Below are 23,762 nucleotides of genomic sequence, written 5' to 3' on the forward strand. Positions count from 1 at the left end.
GTCCCCTTTTTATACCTCAGTGCCCTCCTTCTGGAAGGGGGGAGCAGCATATACACTGGTTTGGAAGTGCACGGAATTTCCTGACTCCCCTGCCGCCAAGTTCAATCAATCAATCAGCAGATTTGTAGAGAGTGACCCGCTAGGATCTCAAGGCGCTTGGGGGGCATCAAGGGAACAGTTGTCAACGGTCGGTTGGGGATCAGTTGAAGAGCCAGGTTTTGAGGTCTTTTCTGAATTGCGATAGGGTGGGAGATCTTCTGAGGTGGATGGGGAGGGAGTTCCAGGTCTTGGTGGCGAGGTGGGAGAAGGATCTTCCTCCGGTTGTGGTTTTCTGGATGCATGGGATGGCGGCGAGGGTGGCGGAGCTGTCTGGTGGGTGTGTAGAAGCAAAGTCTGCGGTTGAGGTATTCTGGTCCGACGATGTGAAGGGCTTTGTAGGCGTGTGTGAGAAGCCTGAATGTTTTTCCCATGGCTATTGGGAGCTAGTGCAGGTCTCTCAGCAGGGTGGAGGTGTGGCAATGTCTTGGAGTGTTTTTGATGAGATGGGCAGAGGCCTTGGTGGTGGTTCCGACGTACAGTGCATTGCCTTGGTCTAGACGGCTGCTGACAAGGGGCTGGGTGACTGTTCTCCTGGATTCGGATGGGTTCCATTTAAAGATTTTCTGGAGCATGGTGTGGAAGCAGGCGGAGGAGACTGCTCTGACTTGACAGTTCATTGACCGTGCTGAGTCCAGGATGAAGCTGAGGTTGCGGGCGTGGTCGGTAGGGGCTGGGTGTTTCGAAGGGAGGTGGCGAGATTATTAGCTCTGTGTCATCGGCGTATGAGACGATGTTGAGAGCGTGGTGTCTGGAGACGGCTGCTAGTGGGGCCATGTAGAGGTTGAAGAGAGTGGGGCTCAGAGAAGAGCCTTGCGGGACGCCGTAGTTGATCTTGGTGGCCTCTGAGTAGAAGAGGGAGGGGAGAGTCGGACTTTTTGGGGCCTGTCGGTGAGGAAAGAGGCGATCCATTCCAGTGCCCTGTGGTGGATGCCGGCGTCATGGAGGCGAGTCCATAGAGTGTGGGGGGAGATGGTGTCAAAGGCAGCGGACAGGTTGAGGAGGATGAGAGCCGCGGTCTCAGCCCTGTCTAGGAGGATGCGAATGTCATCTGTGGCAGCGAGGAGTTTGGTCTCGGTGCTGTGGTGGCTCCGGAAGCCTAAATGTGAAGGGTCCAGGGTGTTGTTGTCTCCGATGTGTTTGGTGAGTTGTCTGTTGGCAGCTTTTTCATTGACTTTCACCGGGAAGGGGAGCAGAGACATGGGCCGAAAGTTTTTGGGGTCATCTGGGTCTGCAGTGGGCTGCGGTGCGGTTGGCAGCAGTGACAACATGGAGGTGTTCAGTCCTTTGTGTGAGGGCAGAGCACTTCCTATTCAGTTGCAAGTGGAGCTGTGCTCAGCTCCGTCCCCTCATCCTAAAAGCAGGTGGCCCATTCAGGCAAACATAATCCCTCTATTGTTCAACTACATGGGAGGAATTCACAAAGTCTAACTGTCAGTTACACCCAGTCATAAGACCCATGCTGCAGGCACAAAGGGGCTGAGGGCAGAAAAATACAACTTACTAGAAGTGGAATTGTTTTATAATTATAATGAGAAAAAAAAAACTTTACCATTAAATAGGGGGTTTTCATTACAATTCCAAAGACACCAAACATGAGATAGCTACCTGCGCCAAATTGGGAATTACAGCTTATTAAATTAAATAAGGAATCCCCAATGTTATCATATGGGAGGGGTAGGCCTCACAGTACAGAAAAACAAATTCAGAAAATGTTCACTACCAGGACATGTATAACTTAAAAGTACTTGTCCAATCTTTTTATTACACAACACCCTACCCTATGGGCTACCTGGGACTATATTAGGAGTGATTTAGATGTAAGAAAAAGAGAGTTTAGGGCTTGGCAAGGGGGGCTTAATAGCAAGTGGACATGGCAGTTTAAAACTGCATTCAGGATGCAATGGCAGGCTGTGACAAGTTTTAATGGGCTATTGAATTGGGAGGGACAATAAGAGCTGCAGGCCCACAAATAGCATCTAATTTTAAGGCCTTGGGTATATGGTGTACCACTCTACACGTGACTTACTTATAAGTAAAATAAATATGCCATGAAGGTGTACCGTATTTAAAGAACAAAGCATTAGCACTTTAGCACTGGTTAGCAGTGGTAGCCTGCTCCGTTCCAAGGCCAACAAAATCAAATTTAGCAAGAAGTGGATGGTAAAAGGCAAAACGGTTGGGGGTGACCCTGCATATAAGGACAAGCTCACATCTGAATCCATACCAAACTCTAAAGAATTTCATAAATAGTCTTTCCATTCAAGGTTTTTAAAATGTCCAACCACCATTTTAGTTCTACTCTGCCTGCAAAGGCAAAGACAGAAAATTGCTGTACTGAGACCCTTTGCGAAGGTGATCTGCTTTTAGCCACTACGAAACGTTTGTTATAGAGTGGATCCAGAACAACTGCCTGCATCAAAGACAACAGAAGCCTCAGTACATGAGCAAGCATCCCTAATGTAAACGTAACTGATTAAACAAACACTGAATCTCTGACTTTATCATCATCACCTTTCTCTGTGGAAGACTTAAACTCCTAGCACGGATCTGGAAACCCCAAAGCTCTAGCAGTCGGGTTGGAACAAAGAAAGATTTCTCCCAATTTATTTTAAAAAACTAAATTTTTCTACAGATTTACAGTCATTGTCAATTGACTTTTCCACTCCATCGGATCTTAAGACATGATCAGAAACCAATCTGAATCCATAATCAGACATACCTCACTTTCTCTCAACCAACTTGCCACTGGTACCATTGCCTTGGTGAAACAACAAGCAACCTATGCAAGGTCAAAAGAAAGATACTAAAACCAGTAAAGATACCTCGCCCGTCTCAACTATAGAGATCTCGGACTTTCCGAATCCATGGACATTGTAAAATGATCATCTTTCAGATATAATTTTACAAAACAATCTCCCTCCCGCTCAACAGATGGACGTCTGTCACCTTTAAATTATGATATCATAGAAAAAGATTGAATAATCTTAAACTTATCACTATGTGCTATCCTTTGTACTTTTTTCTGCTAACAATAGAGAACTTGCCAAGGTTTCGGACTCCTCTGCCACCTGTACAATTGCACCTTTGGTTAACATCTGGCACATTTCTGTATTTACTAAAGAAATCTATTTCTGAGAAATAATTCTCCTGCCATGGTTTTCTCACAAATTGAATCACAAACCCTTTCACAGTTTCCAATACCCAAGGATTGCCTGTAATTAATGTCCATTTTCCTCACACACAAACTCCACCTCCCTTGCACCTTTCGTCGGGAAGAACCAGTTACTCTCTTCATAATTACAGGTATAATGTGCTCTTCCTCGTTCAGAGCGATTTCTACCATTCCTGATATCCTCTGGAATCTACAGAAATGTCCTTTGCCTTGCAAATTTAAAATGGGATTTTTCGTACCCACTGCAAAGGAATGTTCCTTTTTTCAGCCCTTCCAAAACTTCCATTGCCACCAAAGACTCTTTTCACAGATCTTTGTGGTTTATCCACTGAAGTGAGGGCTGAAACTTATACGACACTGCCACCATTCCCTCTCCGAATGAAAGTTCATTTGAGAGTTCCACTAATTCTCTCTTAGCCAAATCACCCACGTCGGGACTAATTCACATTAACACAGCCTTTTGCCTTTCTGTAATCAAAGCAGCATTAGCTGCCTCTTAGAAACATATAGGCCTTTGGATCCATCTGAACAGTTGCTTTACATCTACCAGCAGTTTTTTACAATGCGCCTCCTTGGCCATTTTTAAATTCTTGTTAAAGGACCCAGAACATCCACAATTCTATCTTGGTGCAGCTTTAAAGTCTGTGGATCTCTCCCAATTTAAAAAGCAAAACGTATTAGATGCAGTTTAATTCTGGGTCACGCAGGCCTTATTTTCTACAGGACGCCTGGAACAAGCAGTCTTCATTGCACTTGTGTTTCTCTTCAGAGGTGTTGTCTCCAAAAGGCGAAAAACGTATTTATATGAGCCAAAGTCATTGCTTCTTGGATGACGAAAGGATTAAACATAAATTCTCCTAAAGGGTCTCTAATGGCCCCTTTGTATATTCATCTTCTAAGCCCTCATTCCTTCTTTAAAGATATCTAAAATATGCTCCTCTATTTCATCTAAAATATTTTTTCCAAATATAATGCTGAATCTCATATTCAGCATCAGGATCACCCTAATTGTCTTTCATGCCGCGAGGGATACCATTCCTCTTGTTGGTGCTGAGGCCATCCACATCTTTTTCTCTGGACCAATATTTTAATAATACCCCATGGATAATATCCACAGAGTTACTAGCTACATTTTCACTGGATTCAGACATGAAAGAAGCCAAAGCAATATCAAACCTCTCCGCAGATGGTCATCTACTTTGACTACACTAATAATTTACAGAGCAATCACACTACCACATTTCCTATATTACAAGTATGGAAAACCAAATCCATTATCTTTTAGCACAATATAATAAACCCCAATTGAGTATGGCCACCCAATCTCTGGCCTATTCTTGCGCGTGTCTCAAGCTGCCCAAATTACTGTGAGAGACGCGCTGAAGGTAAGGTACTGGCAACAAGACTATCCACATAATAAACAACACACTACAAGTCTTGTACTGTATTTAGTGATAAGCACAGAATTTACACACCGGATTTTCAACAAAGAAACTATGAATAAGCCTAATGTAATGGATTGTTTATAACGCAAACAAAAGCTCGCTTTGTGCACACTTAAACATACATACAAAGAGTACAGCCAGTATAAAAATACTATCACAACCCAACCAATTTTATAAATTGGAATTGCACATTTAAAATCCATTTCCATACTTTTAGCACATATTACCTAAAACAAACATCCATACGGCTAGGTATGAAATTTTTACAAATACATCCCATGGATAACAAGTAAATAATAAGGAGTGGGGAGTTCATGTATGCATGTATGTATGTATGTATGTATGTATACATATGACAGTGTTCTGATCCTGGAATATTGTGTCTGTTTATTGTTCTGCTTTAGAGAGGCTGCTTGGAGTTGCAATAAAGAGACATGCATAACTTAGGTCTCCATTCTTAATATAAAATCCTATAGTGTTCCCACTGTTGACAGGGCCATTACCCTGTGGAGCACATTATTTCGCCCAACATCCGAAAAGCAAATTCTCACCTAAAATAAGGCAAAGTATGGACAAATACAGAAAAGCTTCATCAACTACTCAATCTTCTTGGCTATTCACAGAGTCGTGTGGCCTCGGAAAGGATGCCTATCTGTGGTTTCATTAGGTCAAGTCACTGCCGGAGACTTTGGGCCTCATTTTAAGTTTGGCGGACGGGCTTTCCCGTCCTCCAAACGCCCAACAGGGTGGCCACTGCCTTTGTGGCTACCACTCCGCTGGACCTATTACATTCCTGCTAGGACAGCGGGTGAAAACCTCAGTTTCCGATGGCCTACCTAGCGGAAACAGGCTACAGCATTGTCTCCGGCTCGTAATCAAGCCAGAGGCAATGCTGTAACCCGCAGGCTGCACCAGCATCCTCGCAATGTTTCCTGTCTGCAAGGCAATCAGTGAACATTGCACCGGTGCTGGGCAGGAAGACCCCTGCACTGCCCATGCTAAGTGCACGGGCAGTGCAGGGCTCCCCCCGTGGCCCCTGCACCTGTTTTCTGCCAGCCTACTGGTGGTCGCAAGTCGGGAGAAATAGTTAGGACCATCTTTCCATTGAAAAGGCATTGTTTGACTTGCCTATACTTTGGCACCATTTGACAAATCTTCACCAAATTTTCCCAAAAAAAGTGTGCCAAAGAATCTTGTGGTGCATGGGACGTTTCGGGGTGATCTGTCAAGTGTGGGCCTAAAAAAAGGGGGGGATGGATGAAAAAATGAAGTTCCCATGTTAATTCCTATTGGAGGTTTCAACACAACTACAGCCCGAACCACTAGACGGATTTACACCAAATTTGGCAGAAAGGCAGCTTTCGGTACACAGATTATGCTTTTTGTTATTTGGTGTAAAGCCGTTCAGTAGTTTAAGAGAAATTAAAGGAAAACCAAACTTGTATATCTAGAGGTGTGAAGCCTTTGTGAATCCTCCCGATGTCATGTCAAGATCTGATTGGCTGCCAACACTTCAATCAGGAAGCGTTAGAAGCCCTCTTAGGACTCGACTTCAGCCGAGTCTCAGAAAAAAAGCTTAAAAAATGAAAAGGGAGCAGGGTGGGGACACCCTGACCCCTTAGGTCTGTTGCTTTGACCCCGCCAGGGCAAAAAAGCACTCATTTCTTTTCGCACACAACTTTGTGACGACATTGTGAATTTGTGGCAAAAAATGTTCAAAAAAAAAAAAAAAGCACGGTCTACCCCAGGTGGCCCAGATCACAAGGGGATACCAAAAATAAAGGAGGGGGGGTGCACAGGGCCCCCCTCGTGTGCTTATTTATGCCTCGGGGACCGCCACCTCCCCGAGGTTTAAATCAAATAGTATGCGGGGAGGCCACATGGGCCTCAGGGACAGCCACCTCCCCGGGGCTAACACTTTATTATATGCAGGGGGTCACACGGAATTGTCCTTATTATCCCAAGGATCCTCAGGATACATGGGAGAGCACAAAGCCAATGATGCAGACTAAAGCATGCGGTGGCGACCAATGACTTTTGGATTCAGATGAAACGTTTAATGAATAAGGACTCATGAAGATTTATGGTTGCACTGACCCAGATTCTTTCGGGTCTGGTGACCACCATTAGTATCTGTCCTGATAAAGATCCCGGACAATTCATCCCACTAAAGGTCGAAACGCTGACTACCATTAGGTTAACCCATATCAATTAATGTTGGATACTATTCAACACAAAGAATTTGATTATTGTGTTGCTAATGTTTCATCCATGCGTCTGACCCACTTTTTGTACATACTGTAAATAGCACCTTTTCTATATTTATTTCACTTATTTTGTGTTGGGACACTGACTTTCACTGTTCACTGCGCCGTTACTTGGAGCACCTTCATGTTTTGATGAATCAATCTCAGTTGGAAAAATACATACCTTTAAAATGCTTAACATTATGTTCATTGCGGAGTCTAAAGAAAGAAAACTGATATATATATATATATGAATCAATCATCGTGTTTATAAAGTGCACTAATCACCGGTGAGGGTATCCAGGTGCTGTTTTCGCTGTGTCTCTCTAAGTCGAACATCCAAGTCTTGAGATCTCTTCTGAACTCCTGGATGGAGGGAGATATCCTTAAGTTGGGGGGTGGGAGGGGAGAGAGGGTTGATCCAGGTCTTTGCTGCTAACTAGGTGAACGAGCGACCCCAGGATGTACTGCGGTGAATTCTAGAGGTGGTCACGAGGGCGAGCAATGAGGATCTAAGGCGTCTGGGAGGGAGTGGTAAAAATCAATGCCATGGTTGAGGCAAGCGGTCCTAGGTTGTGGATGGATTTGTATGCATACGTCAGGAGCTTGAATTGGAAGTGTTTGTGTAGGGAGGGCCAGTGGAGGTTTCCATAAGTAGGGGGTGATGTGCACTCTTTTCGGGAGGTCAAGGATGAGTCTGGCTGCTGAGTTCTGGATGATTTGTAGTTTTTTTTGTTAGTGTGGTGGTTAGATAGATAGATTTGTGTAAGCTTTTTTTGAACCAATAACCATACATTTTATTCTTCATTGAATTTTCCCCTGGCAGAACACTTGTTTATTGATGACAGAATTTTAAGAGGGCTTCGTCCGGACAGAATACCTACTTTCTGAAGAGAAGCACCTATTTTCGCAGGTCAAAGACAAGTGCCCATTTTCGCAGGTCAAAGACATCACATATTACAAAATTAACTTTTATAGTGCAGGAACATTTCAAAAGTCAGAGTTTGGGTTTATCTAGGCACTTATAATCAACAACATTCAAAAATAGATACAAAAAAATAACTTTATATAAAAACTCATATCACTCACGAATGGACTGTACCTTGCAAAACCTACAGCCTTAAAGTGTCTGTAGAAAGAATACAATTCAATTAACCAATAAAAATGTTCTTAAAAGTCAATAAAAACAATCTTTACAATTAAGTGAAATGGTCATAGAAAGCATGGAGCTACTGCTGCCTATACAGCTGTCAGGAAACTCCAATGGCTCCCAATATAGAAACGGGCCACATCAAACTCCTTACCCATGCATTCAAAGCCCTGTAAAATACAGGCCCTGCCTCCCTGAACAATGGCAATTCCTTCTGCAAACCTTCCAGACACCTCCGCCAAGTCAGACTCCGACTCACACAGGTCCCATGCCTACAGGGAAACAGAGTTTGTGCTTTCTCTTACATCACTCCTAAAGCGTGGAACAACCTCCCACTCTACAACTTTTACCTGAGAGTGAGCAATCGGACCAGGTTATGTTTGAATAGCACAGAAGAACACAAAAAAACTCAGTGAAGGTGTTGCAATGTTCAGCCATGGTCTTTGAAACTTCACTTTTAGCACTATATGAAAGATAAGTTATCATCACTACATATGTATAGTCGTAGTGGGGTACACTTACCCGCATTTCTTCATAGGCCTCGTTGAGCGTGATGAGATCATGATTCTTGTGCGCTCCAGCCACGGCGCACAGGACGCAAATGATCTCCTCGTGCTCTTTACAATACAGCGTCAGGTCCTGACCATGCTCCTCGCACTTCTTTTTGTCCAGGGGATCATCGTCCTGCGGCTCGGATGCTGCATCGCTATCCTTGACTGTCGCTGTGTCGTCGCGCTCCCCAACGCCTTCGCTGGCCCTGGGACCCTCCTGGCTCCCGACCTCAGGCACACAGTCCTTCAGCCGGTGGGTGGCATGCCTCTGGCAGTGCTCCTCAGCGTGAGGTGGGCAAAAGCTGAAGCCGCAGTCCTGGCACAGGCGCGAGGCCTCCTGGGCCTCGTCCGGCTCGCAGGCGTCGCACGTGCCATCATGTGGCAGATCCTCCGCTTTCCCGCGCTCTGCGGAAGACATCGCGAGAACTGAGGCCCACCCTAAGGATTCAACCGCTCCGCAGGCTTCGAATGCACCAACAGCGCCTGGAGCCGCGCAGCGCTTTTATACAGCGCTAAAGTTGTGAACAGCCCAGTTTCAGAAAATATGGGATTTAGGATGCGGGAATTATAAACTCAAACTCACACAATTCCGTCCAGGGAGGAAGTTATGATTAGAGCTCAGTTTCACAGCAGCAACATAGCACCGGACCACGCCCCCCTTCTGAGATACACCCCCTCAGCATGCCCCCCCCCCCCAGGTTTGATCCTTCCTGCGCTCCCCCGTTACCCTCGCGCTGCCACCTCTTTAGCGCCGACGCGCCTAGACGCCATTCAGTTTGCAACGCTGCGCTATGAAGGCCTCGCTCTCTCTCGCACTTCCGGGTTCTCCTGCCCTCCTCCTGCGGCTCCTCCTCCCACCCTCCACGCTCCCTGACAGCGCCAACCCTCGGCTTCCGTCTGCTCTTCAGCGCCTAAAAGCGGGGCCCTAGCGCCGGGTGAACGCACGGGCCGCGGCCTCCCCCGTTGCCAGTAACTCCCTCCGGGCTGCAGGGTCACTCCCCTGCTGCAGCCAACGAGCGAGCGATGCTCAGTCAAACCTGGTGACGTTTGTGGCACTTGCAGGCTTCTGTGCACAGACCGGTTCTGGGTGGCGAGGAGGCGCCCGCAGGCCTTCTCGGTACACGCAGCGCTTTAAATGGAAATGCAGAAGTCCAGGGACTCAGTCTTTAGAGTACCTGTCTGTCCCCGAGAAGTGCCGGTACTCTCCCTTGAAATGTACTGCAGCAGAGCTGAAAAGCGCAGGTGCTCCCCTTTTCAAACTGAAGAAGTACAGGTACTCAGTGCCGGAGAGTACCTGGCCATTTAAAGCACTAGAAAGAGCTACTAAACGCTGTTCACAGTCATAGATCTCTGTGGGTTAGGTTTTAGTAAAGGTTTGCGAGCTAATAGGTTAACAGAAGGAACCAAGCCCTGGTATGGCTCTTGGAGCCCGCGCTGAGCCCTGAAAAGTTACATGAAGAGATAAAGGGCCAGATGTAGCAAAGTATTTGCACGCCGTTTGCGAGGTGCAAATGCCTCTTTGCTATGCAGAAATGCATATTGCGAGTCGGAATGACTCGCAATTTGCAACTTGCAAATTGGATTTTTCCTACATCTGGCCCAAAGTCTCTTCAAAATTCAAAAAAGTTTATTTCTTTAACATGTGGAGCCTTTTTTAAAAGTTTATTTGTTGACATTTTGAAACCAAAAACAACTGAGGTGTTACTCATAATAGTGCACACAAACATTGTCGTATAAGGTATTAATCTATAAATAAACATGTAAGTTATGGAACAAACTTCAGCATTGGACTATTACTGATAATAGCACCCTGCCCTGCTTGGGTGGCCGGGGGAGGTATATTCAGTCTACCAGCAGAGTGGGGCCAGTATCTTGGGGTGGAGGGGTTTTGGGGAAGGGGGACGGGCAGGGCTACACCATCGACATCTATACGCACAATACTCTGGGGAGGCTGTAGTTGCTCCTCACATCCACTCGATCCCGATCTCCCATCATCTGCCAAGGTTCGGTTCCCATCAACCTGGCCAGATAGGCTGCTGGAGGGGCTGGGATGGGGAGTGCGTCTCAGGGTTATCCAGTCCCACCAGGTAATCCACGTCCACAGCAAACCCATCATGCAATCTCAAGGGAAAATTGGATACCACCGCCTCCCCATCCCCACTCGGGAAGTCTACCATTGCGCCCCAAATTTCCAGGTCTTGTTCCGCATTGTTATCCGTGCCCACCTTCTGGAGCCTCTACTCCTCAGCCACAGCCCACTCCAACGTATCTGCCTTCCATTTGTCCCTTGTCGGCGGGGGTGGGCGGACTTGCCCAGTGGATGGTGATGCACCTTCTTGATCTCACTCACTCAGCCCATCAGCTTGAACCTGGCGTTGCTGGCCACCTGCTGCCCCTGTGCCCTGGCGGGCCTCCACTCTCTCTCCGAAAGGGGGACTCCAAGTCCTCAGTCCAGCGATTGTTCGCGAGAGGGATATTCGTCTATCAGACTTGAGGGCAACGCACAGCCTGGAAATAATGCTCCTAGTGAACCCTGGGTATAGCATCACCCGTTGAACCTGCGATTCTCTCATCTAGTCAGGGAAGGATGTCCATATTTCTCGCGTCATCCTGGACACGCTATTATATTGCAAAAATTGATCTGGACCTACACCGGTGTACCCCGATCTCCTCCAATGACATGAAGGTGTCATTCAGGAGCAGATCTCCCTCCCTTCTGCCCTCTGGCAGCTGCCCTCCACTCATCTCGAGACATCCATGGAGGTACGTATATGCACAAATGGACGCAGCCACCTAGTAGAAAGCATAGGGCGCTCACCTTAGAACCTGAGTTACAACTCTTTCCCGTGCTGTGAGCCAGTAGCCACACATGAGCAACTTGGGAAGATCTGCTGTAACTACTGATCCTTGCAACAGCGCCTTTTCCCATTTGGGGGCCATGCCCTCACCACTGAGCTGCATATTGGAGCAGACCTGCAAGATAATGCAACTGGAGATCTGGGAGGCGTAGGCCTCCCTCAGCAAGGTCCAGTTTTAGGACCGTAAGTCGGACCATGCTACTCTTACCAACCCACACCAGGGAAACCAAGAGTCTGTCCAGTCTCCGAAATAATGAGGGCTGCAGCACACAGATCGAATTCTGCATAGCCTAGAGGTACTGGGTCAGTAGGACCATCTTGCTCAACACCACCCTCCCCATGACCGACAGTGGGAGTGTGTTCCAAAAACAAAGTCCCCACAAATGGAAGCTTTGACGTTGTGAAGGTGCTCCCGCCCCAACTCCTTCCTTACCTGGCATGTCGCTAAGTTCTCAGATGGATTGCTTCCCATCCACTCAATCCACGCAGCTCCTGGAATAAGAAGTGAAGGAAAACAGATGTCAGGAGGGCAGAGAAATATGAAAACAAAAACAGTGACAAAGGACTTTTGCTTGCAGGAACGGAGACCCAGAAGTGACTCCCCAACCAACAAATTCCATTGGATGCACCCACAAGATCAACTGGAAGGAGGGCAGACCCCGGAAGTAAAAGGGCAAGAGAAAATAGAGCGTGGAGAGGCGAAGGAGCAGAGAGAACGTGAAAGAGAAAAGGAACAAAGAGAACGCGGATATATCGAGAACCAAGAATAACAAAGTAGAGGTGTGTCAGAAATGGGCTGTGAAACCCCCTTGGCTCCAAACCAGACGCAATGCAACCCAGCAGAGGAAGCCAAGCGGGAAGAAGCCGATTGGAAAGAGGAGGAGGAGGTCGAGACCTGGACGGAAAATGGTGGTGTCCACTGCCTCCTGACTACGCGCTGACCCCTCCACAAGTCAGAGAGCGTTGTGACCCTCGCGGTGAGTGAACCAGGGCCAGCAGTACATTTTACGGGGAGGGTTTATTTTGTGGTATACTTTCAGTTTTTCTTATTTCTGTTCTGGCGTGAGTTTTTTTCCCCCCTTTCTTCTGCATTTTTAATTTTTTTCTCTGGTTTGCGTCTGAGACCACTTCTTTCTTTCTTCTCCATGTCATGCAGATCGGGGAGTGTAACGCTGAAGACATGCGGCATCTACCCTAGTCACCATGGTGTTCTCGTGCATGAATACTATACCATTCCCCAGTGTCTGAGAGCTTATGTACCCCTCCCACGGGCATAATCCTAACACTGTTCCCCAGATGAGTGACACCACATTGTTGTATCAGTGGTGGTGCATAGTATAAAAGATAACAACTTACCGCAGTGTCTCTTCTTTCCCCGAGGATGATGGCTGGAGATCGGAAAGAATTCTAAGAGAAGGAAAGAGAACAAGAGAAAACCGTCACTCCCTTGTCACAGTTGAACCACATAACCAAGACACTCCCTAAGGAAGAAAAAAAACCCAAGAGAAGCATTGTTATTGTTGCAGTGAACATATATGTACTTGTAATAAATGCCAAAATTCAACCCCAACCTAAGCCTTCTAGGCCTTATTTCCAACCCACCCTTCGACAGACATTAATTGTGTAGGAAAGTGTCCGTTTTGGACATGGTCACCCTCACTTTTTGCTCAGTAGTACTGAGGTTTTTCGACTGAGGTACACTGGGTTCCTGCTAAACATGCCCCCAGTGGTATTTCCCTAAAACAAGGTAAATTGTCTACAATTGGCACATACTTGTGTACCTCTGTAAGTCCCTAGTAAATGGTACCCCTGGTACCTAGGGCCCGGGTACTAGAGAGGGTCCCTCAAGGTTGCAGCATGTATTGTGCCACCCTCAGGGACCCCCCTAAAAATCACACACACCCTACCTTTGCAGATTCTGCCATGGTGCAAGCCATGAGAAAACACAACACGACACACAAATTGTGTGCCATGCCCCACTCACTGCATCTAATTATATATGTCAACCTTACAGCAGGACTCAGAGCCTTAAGGCAAGGTGCCTTAGGGCATATGTAAGTCACCCCTACAGCAGGCCTTAGAGCCCAAAAGAAGGGTGCATTATATTTGATGTGAGGACATATCCCCAGGAGCAGCTATGCTCTTGTGATGTCTAGTTCGATTACTAGATGACAGGGAAGCCATCTTAAGGTTTGTACTGGACATTCGTCATTACGAGCTCCCCAGCTGCATAATGGCTTCACTGAAACTTATGGTGTTTAGTATCAAACAACTCACCTTAAATCCTGACTGATGCCAGACATGCACCCAGAGGGCACCTTAAAGGTTCCCCTTGAAGGCCGCTAGTCCTGTAGTGTGCTGACTGACTGGTATCAACCAGTCTACCACCACATATATTTTTCTGATCCCTGGAGGTGAGAGCCCATTCTGTCAGACGCAAGAAACAACTCTTGCTTCAGAGGAAGGAGTTATCACCTCCTTCAGCAGGATGACTAGTGAATCTGCATACAAATACCCTGACACATTCCCCCAGACCTGGGAGTTGCCACCCCCTGCCCTGAAGCCCATTTGGCACCCTGACAGGTGGGAGATTAGTGATTCAGTAGGTTTGTTCCAAATCAGGGCTAGTCACACCCCTAAAGCGTGCTACCCAAAGTGGCCACTCGAGAAAGGGTTCCACCATCTTGTTTTTGGTAAAATTAGGAATTCTGGGACAGGGTTATGCCCACTTCTCAAAGGAAGTGGTCATATGGAGGTGGAGAAAAGTCCTTAACAATAAGTTGCGAACAACACAGACGTTTCCCACGCAAGCGTAACCACGCTTGCCGGAATAACGCATGGCCAAACTATGTATATGCGTGGTTAAGGCAAAGAAAAAGCCATGCATTGTTCGAGAGAGGATGTGGAAGGTACGTAGGACTGGGGCAGGGGTGGTGGGTGGATGAAGGACTTGGGGATGGGTGGGAGTTGCGGGCGGGCTATCTTTTTTTTTTTTTTAGGGCTAGGAGGGGTATGGTTTTTTGTGGTTTTTTTAGCACTTAGGGTGGGGGGTTGGGCTATTTTTTTATTTTGGGGCAGGAGTCGGGTTTGGGATTTTTTTTATTTAGGGCTTGGGGGCAGGTAGTTTATTTTTAAAGGGGTGGGGGAAGGTTTAAGGAAGGGCAGGAGGAGTGAGGAGAAAAGAGGAGGGAGGATCGAGAGAGGACGCTGTGAGGTAAGTGGGGTTGTGGCAGGGTTGGTGGGTAGTTTTTAGTAGTGTGGGTGGATTTAGGGCTTAGGGTGGGAGTGTCGAGGTAGTTTAGGTGTAGGGGTGGGGGTCGGGGTAGTTTGTTTTAGGGCTTTTCCGGTTAATTCATTTTTTAGGGGTAAAGGGGGTGGGATAGTTGTTTTTTTAGGACTTAGGGTGGGTGGGGGTCAGGGTAATGTACTTATTGGGGGAAGGTTTTAGGGCTCAGGGTGGGTGGGGTTGTTGGGGTAGTTTCGTTTTTTGGGTCAGGGGTGGGGGTCAGGGTAGGTTTTTTTTTTGGGGCCCAGGGCAGGTGAGGGGTCGGGTAATTTAGTTTTTATGGGCAGGCTGGGTGGTCGGGATAGTTTTTTTTTTTAGGGCTTAGGATGGGTGGAGTTTCGGGGTCATTTACTTTTTGGGGGAAGGTTTTAGGGATAAGGCAGGTGGAAGTGTCGGGTAGTTTAGTTTTTAGACACAGGGGTGGGGTGCCAGGGTAATTTAGTTTTTATGGATGGGGTGGGAGGTCGGGATAGTTTTTTTTTTTTAAGGGTTAGGGTAGGGGGTTCAGGGTAATTTATTTATTTGGGGAGGGTTTTAGGGCTCAGGGTGGGTGGGGGTGTCGGGGTAGTTTAGTTATTAGGGTCAGGGGTGGGGGTCGAGGTAGTTTTTTGGGGCTCAGGGCAGGTGGGGGTCGGGGTAGTTTAGTTTTCATTGGCAGGGTGGGGGGTCGGGATAGTTTTTTTTTAGGGCGGGTGGGGGTGTCGGGTAGTTTACTTTTATGAGGCAGGGGTGTGGGGTCGGGGTAGTTTTTTTTAGGGGTCAGGATGGGTGGGGGGTCGTGGTAGTTTAGATTTTAGGGACAGTGGTGAGGGGTTAGATTAGGTTTTTTTTAGGGCTCAGGCAGGTGGGGTTGTAGTTTAGCTATTAGGGGTGGGGGTAATTTTGGGCCTCAGGGCGGGTGGGTAGGAGTTGTATGACAGAACCACACATACCATTTCACATGTTGTTTCCACATATGCCTTCACTATGCATGCTTTTACAACAAAATTAATTGTAAAGGCATGCGTGGAAACAACGCAGTTGTGGTCCCGATCATGTTGTTAAGGCTTGCGTTGTTCCGGCATGCATGGTTCTGTCATACAGCCATGGAGGTGTAACCACCCCAAGGGAAGTAGCCCATTGGCCACCACCCTATACCCCCCTATTTAGGTAGCTCCCTGAAACCAGAAACTTGAATTCATCTGACCTAAGAAGAAGAGCCGAACAAGATAAAATTATGGACTGCTGGTGGACTTTTGGTGCAAAATCCTGCCTGCTTACCTGCTCCCAGCCCGACAATCACGACACCCTGACTTGTCCTGCACTCCTCCAAAAGCCTTGGAGGGCCTCTAGCACTTCGCCAACTCCTCAGCATCTCCCTTGAGGTGGAGGAGCCACTTCCTTGCAGTCTGCAGGCACCAAAACCCTAATGTCTTGCTCACTGTTCTGCTGACCACTGGGTCCACTGATGTAGCAGCCACCCAGGAGGAGGTCATCATGCTCCAGGAGGCCAGATCCATCTCCCCACCAAGTGAGAAGACATCAGGACCTACCAAAGCTGTCTTCCACTGTTACCTGGCATGACGGACCCCTTTCAGCAGCCAAAGCTTGTTTAAAGTCCAAGCCGGACTTCAACATTGCAACCGAGGGCCAGCTGTTGAGAAACGTCAGCATTGCAAAGGACATCACTGAGAGGAGTCCATCTGCCCTGTTCTGTCCCCCTTCTTGCAGGTCCCCCAAAGAACTAGGGGCACCTTGACGCAGGAGCACCAACGACAAAGACTTGCTGCACCTGAGCCCCACAGCCCGGGTCCATAACAACTGATGGTGTTCCCTTTCTCCCAGGACCCTCACAAACTGAGCCCCCGATTCAGAGCTCCCTGACTTGTCCCCAAGTCCCCCTTTGAAGTCTTTTTCTAGGCAGCCCCCTTTGTCGCCAACTGTGCAGTGCGCATGGCACCCGACGCGACCAGCATGACTGCACCCTGATGCCCCAGGGCAGGTAAAACTGTACCTCTGGTGTTTTTAGTGACCCTGCTTCCCTACCACCCTAAAACCTACTGGGGACCCCCAAGAACTGTCTGAAAGGACCCCCCTTGCAGTAAAAGTACTTTCAAGTCTTTACCCGGTAAAAGTGCATTTGAGTAAAAGTGTTACTTACTTGCTAAAACATTGATACATTGCACAGTACTTACGTTTTTTTAAAGTGTTCTGGTGTTGAAACATTATATAAACAAAGTAGCTATTTTTCTAAATCTTGGTCTCTAGTTTCTTCTTGAGTGTGTGTGGCATTTATTGACTCTGTATTTAACAAATGCTTAGCACTACCCTCTGATAATCCTAACTGCTCGCCGACACTACCACAAAAGAGAGCTTTTGAGATTATTACTTTTACCCCTGTAAACCAATAAGGGTCGCCTGCGCCTGTACTACCTGCATAGTGTACCCCTACACTCAGTACCCTACATAGATAGCCAGCTTCCTACATTGGTGGTTCAGTGATGGGATAGAAGACTTTGCATTTGCTAATGCCACTTTGTGAATAGTTGTTTCCACGAATAAATTCACAATGGATTTTGGTTAAAAAATATTTTTCCAATCTTTTGATTTTTTTCTACATTTTTAATCTGAACTCTTAGGGCATTTTGTTAGGTCCCCCAGTACAACTGTGTTACTGATTTAAAAATGTTATTAGATAGTTAGGCCCTTAAAAGCTGTTTAGAATTGTTATAGTCGAGCTCTAAAAGGGTCCCATTTATTTTAAACATGTCTGGCTCAGAATAAAGAGCTCAGGAGCTCAAACTGACCCCTTCCCTGGAATTTACTATGCAGCAGCCAAGGCATCTCTGTAAGGGCAGCAAGATCAAAACTAGCTCAACCCTTACAAAACCCTAATTGCAGAATTTGAAGCCACTCACATAACAGAGGATTCTGACACCATCCAGAGGGTGAGGTGGATAGTGACCACAAAAGTGGGGATACTTCTCCACAATTTGTTAGGGAAGATGATGAGGTGCCCCCTCACATGTACCCTAAGACTGTACTTGGAGATACTGGAAAAAAGTGCTGGATATTGAAAAGCTCTGGTGGGTCAATTTCTGCAATGCTTGGGGAAAGGGTGACACCTCTCAGTAGCCACAGTGGTACCCTGCAGAGCAGTGCATATAAAATATGACAACTGTCTGCGTAAGAGGGCACCAGTTATTAAGAAAACAACAAAAAGGGAAAACACCCTCTTTGGAAATCTTGTAGCTCCTGAATGAAGACAAAGAATAATACTGAAGAGATGAGCATCAAACTCCTCCTGACATCAGGAAAGAGAAAAGATGGCGGTGTAATACCTAGCTGTGGCACTGGGCAAAGGTTGCAACTGCTGAAGCAAATATCAGGGACCAAAAGAGCAGCAAGGGAGCAAAGAACACAATGGAAAAATAAGTGAACTAATGCATTGCAATGCATCCATCACTTGAAAATGCCCCCTTACAAATAATTAGAAGGATTCGAAACATAGAACAATATGGTAATGAAAGGTCCCATCTTGGAGAGGGCAGTTTATAAGGCTTGCTCGTTCATTATGGCTAGTGTAATTAAACACAATGGAAATATATCTCCTGTCAGTACTCACTGGCATAATGTTGTGAATCCTATTATATTTTATGATAGCAGAGTAAGACATGTTATGAGCATAGTAGGTGGGGCATATCACCATTTTTCTTGAAGTAATTTAGACGCTGTTTGTAGAGTAATTGTCATGGCAAATTTACTGTAAGATTTGTGCAAATTGTAATTTTGCCTATATATATATATATATATATGTATATATATGTATATATATATATATATATATATATATATATATATATATATATATGGTCACCTATAAAAAAGTACCATTTCTACAGGAACTTTTGGTTAATAGTCACTTTCAGATCAAAGAACAGTCAAACTGGCTCTCGAGCCAAACAAATGGTTTTGTTTGCTGTAAGAAGTGCAAAGCATGCCACATTGGGATGAACGTGAAGGAATTTGAGGACTCTGGTGGTAACAAGATGACTATCAACAAAAAGATCACATGTAATTCCAATTATGTGGTATATGTGATTCAATACACATGTGGTCTGCGTTATGTGGGCAGTACAATTTGTCCTTTAAAAAAACGCATTTTGGAACCCATTAGAGCCGTGCAAAATAAGGATACAACCTATGCTATTGCAAAACACCTTATGACTCATGATGGAGCTAAATGGACAGACATGAGATTTTTTGGTATTGCGAGTGTAGAGAGCAATGAAAGGGGAGGAGATAGAGAGTTACAACTGAGACGTTTGGAGTCACGGTTCATAATACAGCTCAAAACCAAAAGCCCGAGGGGTCTGAATGGGGATGAAGAATTGCATTATCATCTGTAGGTTGAGGATATATAACGCTCTTGCTAACAGTTATTAGATACAATTACCTGTGGATGTGTGGATAGAGGACATTTATAGATAAATATCAAGGAGAAAATGAGGTAAATTTAGGATGTATAGGAGAAAGTATGAAAACAATAATAGATAAGTGCACCAATCTATTATCAGGTATATATAGCAATCACAGAGGTAATTGCATTAAGTAAGGTTAATAGTACCAACAGAATAGACATGGACATAATGATTGTTGTGAATAGTGATATTCTTTGCACATATTAATTTAGACAATTTGTGTAGCGTTGGGCACGTTCTGTGGTGGTGGGGAGGTTGGTTTTTAATGCACAACATTTAATTTATTTTTAATAGACTACATGTCCCACAATGCACTAATAGAGGTCATAGAAGAAACACTATAAATAGGGGACATGGAGATAGGACTAAGATACTGTGATCAAGACCAGTAGGTCGAAACGCATCGGTGGTAAAGGAGGGTGATTTAATCCTGACTGCAATAAAAAGAAATAACTTCCTCCTGGAGTGCGGTGGTGAAGTTGTTTGCAACTGTTTGTTTTTGGATTTATGAGAGGAAATGGTCCATTCCTCACACCTGCACTAACATGAAAAAGCGCCAGAAGCAGGACCAGTTTGTTTTCTCATACATTCACTCAAAGGTTACAGGGACGTTATAGTTAGGCTCACATATTAAGCGTACCAAACCATAGAAATTCACCTGTTATAGTTGGAATCATCTCAAGTAACTATAACTCACCCCGGAGTTGACCGCAGGTCCTCATGCCCCTCTACTCACGTAAATGTATTTTGCCCCCGGAGACAAAATCTCCTGGGACCCAGCCTTCTAAATGTTTTTTTGGGTGGGAGAGGGGCCCTGTGGTCCCCTTCCCCGGGCTGACCTCGGCCCAGGGAACCCTACCCAGGGCGATGCCTGAAAATTTTTTTTGGGGGGAAGGAGGTGGGCCACACAGCCCACTCCCCAGGCTGATCTCAGCCAGGGGACTCCATCACCCGGAGCGCAGCCTAATTATAATTTTTTGGGGGGGAGGGAGGCTGTGTGGCCCCCCTCCTCAGGGTTAATCTCGGCCCTGGGGACCTATCACCTGGGGCCTGGCTTTCTACATTTTACTTTTTGGGGGGAAGGGGGCCACAAGGCTCTCCTTCCCAGGCCGATCAGGGGACCCCATTCCCTGGGGCTTGGCCTAACTTTTTTTTTTTGGTCAGAGGGCCGCATGGCCCCCCTCCCCAGGGCTGATCATGGCCCCGTGAGCCCCATCTCTGTGGCTCGGCCATATGACCTGGGTGCCCCCCACTCCACCCAGTCACAATGTTGCTGACCTCGGGGGGGGGGAGCCAGAAGGCTCTCGCTGTCCCAGCCCGCTCCCCACCTCCTGTGGGAGCCGGCATTGCTGTCACAGAGAGGGAGCTGCATTAGCAGCTCCCTCCCTGTGAGAGCAGTTTCCTCTCTGTCCCTGCCTGCATCTTTGCAGGCCGGGAAACAGAGGAAACCTCTGATCACAGCGAGGGATAGCTGTTTGACAGCTCTCCCTTGCTGTGAGCAGAGTATTTGCTGTGACTTGCTATCCAAGCTGGTACCCCATGACATAGCAGGAGCCGGCTCTGGGGGGGGACCATTGTAGGTTCCATGAGGGGGCCATGCGGCCCCCCTCTAATTACATTGCCCTGGGGAGGTGGTACTCCCCAGGCTCAGGGGTCTGAAATGGACCACCTCTACAATTTTATTTTGTAGCCTCAGTGTAATTAGTGCTCTGGGGAGGTGGTAGTCCCAGATGCGAGGCCCCTCCACATGAGTTTACTATAGTGCCCCAGGGAGATGGCAGTCCCCGGGGCTGCAGGTCTGCTGTGTGGCCCCCTCCATCTTGTATAATTAGTGCCCTGGGGAAGTGGTAGCCCCTGGGGCGCCCCTGGTGCGCGGGACACTGCACTTTGTGTACCTAGTGCCCCGGGGAGGTGGCGGTCCCCGGTGCTTCAGGGTGATTCTGCAGCCCCCTCGTAGTGATAATATCAATGCCCCCCAGACTTGGCCCACCTGGGGGCTTCGTAGAAACAAGCGTGGGAGCCCGTGCTTGTTTTTAAAACATTTGTTTTCAGAAGATCCACCGCAATGTTTGCTGAAAGTTTTAAAAAAATGTTTTTTTGCTGTGTGGGGCTCCCTCTGTGACTCTAGCGCCAGAGCTAAGGAGTCAGCCGAGTGACCAACATGGCTGCAAACACTTCCTTGTTGAAGTGTTAGCAGCAAGTCAGATCTCAGCAGAGATCGGGAGGGTTTGCAGAGTCTTTGCGTCCCTATATATACAAATTTGGATTTTCTTTAATTTCTCTAAAACTACTGAACAGATTTACACCAAAGCACAAAAAAGTTGCTTTCTGGAGCAGGCCCTAGTTTTCAGCCAAATGTGGTCTCATTCCGACCAGTGAGGTCTGCGGTTATTATTTGGAGTGGATGTTTCCCAAGTTCAAGAAATTATCACAAATCTTGTCAGGGTGAACCCTTAAACTCTCATAATTAACATGCGCTCAATCTCCTGGCAGTTATGGTACAGTGCAGACAGGCTTAATTTAGGGCACTATGTAAAGTTTTAATGCAGTACCAAAACAGTAACACAGTCAAACTGCACGACACTAAACATAACAAAACAAATTAGAAAAATAGAGTAAGACCAGAGATTTTAAGTAGGAATAGCGCCAAGAAACATAATTTTCCAATGATAGTCAATAGTCGCAGTAGACCATGACCTAGGTGACATTCGAGACTAGCCAAATACAACAACCGGGTTCATGCAGGTCAAATATTTTACCTTTTGAATTAGGGACTGATTTAGAACTCGGCGGATGGGTTACTCTGCCACAACGTTGATGGATATCCTGTCTGACAAAATCTAAAGCCCATAGGCTATAAAGGGATTTAGTTACTGCGGATGGGATATCCGCCACCGTTGTGATGGAGTAACCCATCTGCCAAATTCTAAATCAGCCTCTGAGTCCCTTAAGTCCCAATCCACCATAAGAGTACGCTTCTAAAGCCCCCCCATGACCTCATTATTGCTGAAACCTATACATCTATAGGTCGGGATAATTTGGGAGCCAGGCCTAATAATCTACAGATTAAAGGTAAATATACGGTTCTTACAAATTATGTAGGACTTCGTATTAGGTCAACATGAGCTTCGGGATATAGGGACTAAAGGCCTTATGACGAGGCTGGCAGTCCGAAGACCGCGAGCTTCATGGTGGCGGTTAGACAGCCGCGACTGTGGCAGTCCGACTGCCACGTAACAAGGTTGGTGGGCAGACCCGGCAACCTACTTCCATTCCCGCCAGGATCAGTGATCCAGATGGCTGACAGCGGTCCTGATTGTAATCAGCTAGGGTGGCACTGAACTCAGTGCCATCCTGCTGATTGCAACCTTGTTGTCTATCGGCCTTTTCATGGCTTTCTGACCTCCATGGAAAGGCTGGTGGAGAACAAGTGCTGGGGGCCCATTGCATGGGCAGTGCAGGGGTACCCCTGCCCAGCACCCTCAAAATGCACACTGTCTGCTCTTCTGGTTACCCCTGCATGCGGCAGCATTGCCTCCTACTCTATTATGAGCCAGCAACAATGCTGCTGCACCTTTCCTGCTGGACCGCCGTCAGCCCAGTGGGAAAGTAGTAGTGGGGCCGGCAGGGAGGTCGCCAGCACCACGGCAACGTCCCCATCGGGAGTTTGGTGGACAGATGTTTACGTCCACCAAACTCATAATCAGCCCCTAAGTCAACATACACCATCAGTACATGTTGACGTAATTCCTAGCTAGCTCACTGTGCTCCAGCTGAACCCCTAACCTTACCAGGGTACCAAATGGTATTACCAATCTTGAACATGACCACTCTGATTCCCAAGGAAATCTTGGAAACATATCTACCCTTCCGTTCTTACTCTGCATGCCCAAGGTATACAGAAGAAAGATACAAAAAAGACTTTTCAAAGATTTATTGAAACACATATATTCTTGTATAAAAAGGATGTCGTTGGTGGCTGTGATCAGGGCTGTCTCATTGCTGTCTCATTGCTGTGGTTGACTTGGAATCCAGATTAAGAGGGGTCCAGGAGGTTGTCATATTTCAAGTGTTTGGTGAGTTGCTGGTTGATTGCCTTTTCGAGAACCTTAGCCTGAAAAGGGAGATGGGGTGGTAGTTCTTTGGATCTGCTGGGTCAGTGGATGGTTTCTTCAGGATGGGCCTCACTTCAGCGTCTTTCCAGTCCTCAGTGAAGGAGGCCATGGTGATGGAGGAGTTCAGGACTTTCTCGAGATTTTTGCCAATTATCTGGCTACTGAGGTTGAAGATGTGGTGGGGACATGGATCTGTGTGTGCTCCAGAGGGTACAGAGTTCATGATGGAGATTATGGCTTGAGTTGTGAGAGGGTCCCAAAGGATGAGCAGGTGTTTGGAGTTTGTGGTCCTGGGTATGACTAGGTTGATGCTGTTGTTGGTGAGGGGTTGGGGTATGGCTGAGGAATTGTCAGGGAAGAACACTGCCAGGGTATCGCAC

General features: G+C 46.8%; 1 protein-coding gene across 1 annotated transcript in view; it reads right to left on the reverse strand.

The window, feature by feature from the left end:
- The window catches only part of TRIM44 (tripartite motif containing 44), a 353,973-nt gene extending 344,271 nt beyond the window's left edge, over positions 1-9,702 (reverse strand). Inside the window, exon 1 of the mRNA XM_069221831.1 lies at positions 8,635-9,702. Within this exon, the coding sequence (XP_069077932.1) occupies positions 8,635-9,081 (447 nt within the window). The 5' untranslated portion in view covers positions 9,082-9,702. The remainder of the gene's footprint in view (positions 1-8,634) is intronic.
- Between the last annotated feature and the right edge of the window lie 14,060 nt (positions 9,703-23,762).

Source organism: Pleurodeles waltl, chromosome 3_1, assembly GCF_031143425.1.
Source record: "Pleurodeles waltl isolate 20211129_DDA chromosome 3_1, aPleWal1.hap1.20221129, whole genome shotgun sequence".
Classification (NCBI taxonomy): Eukaryota; Metazoa; Chordata; class Amphibia; order Caudata; family Salamandridae; genus Pleurodeles; species Pleurodeles waltl.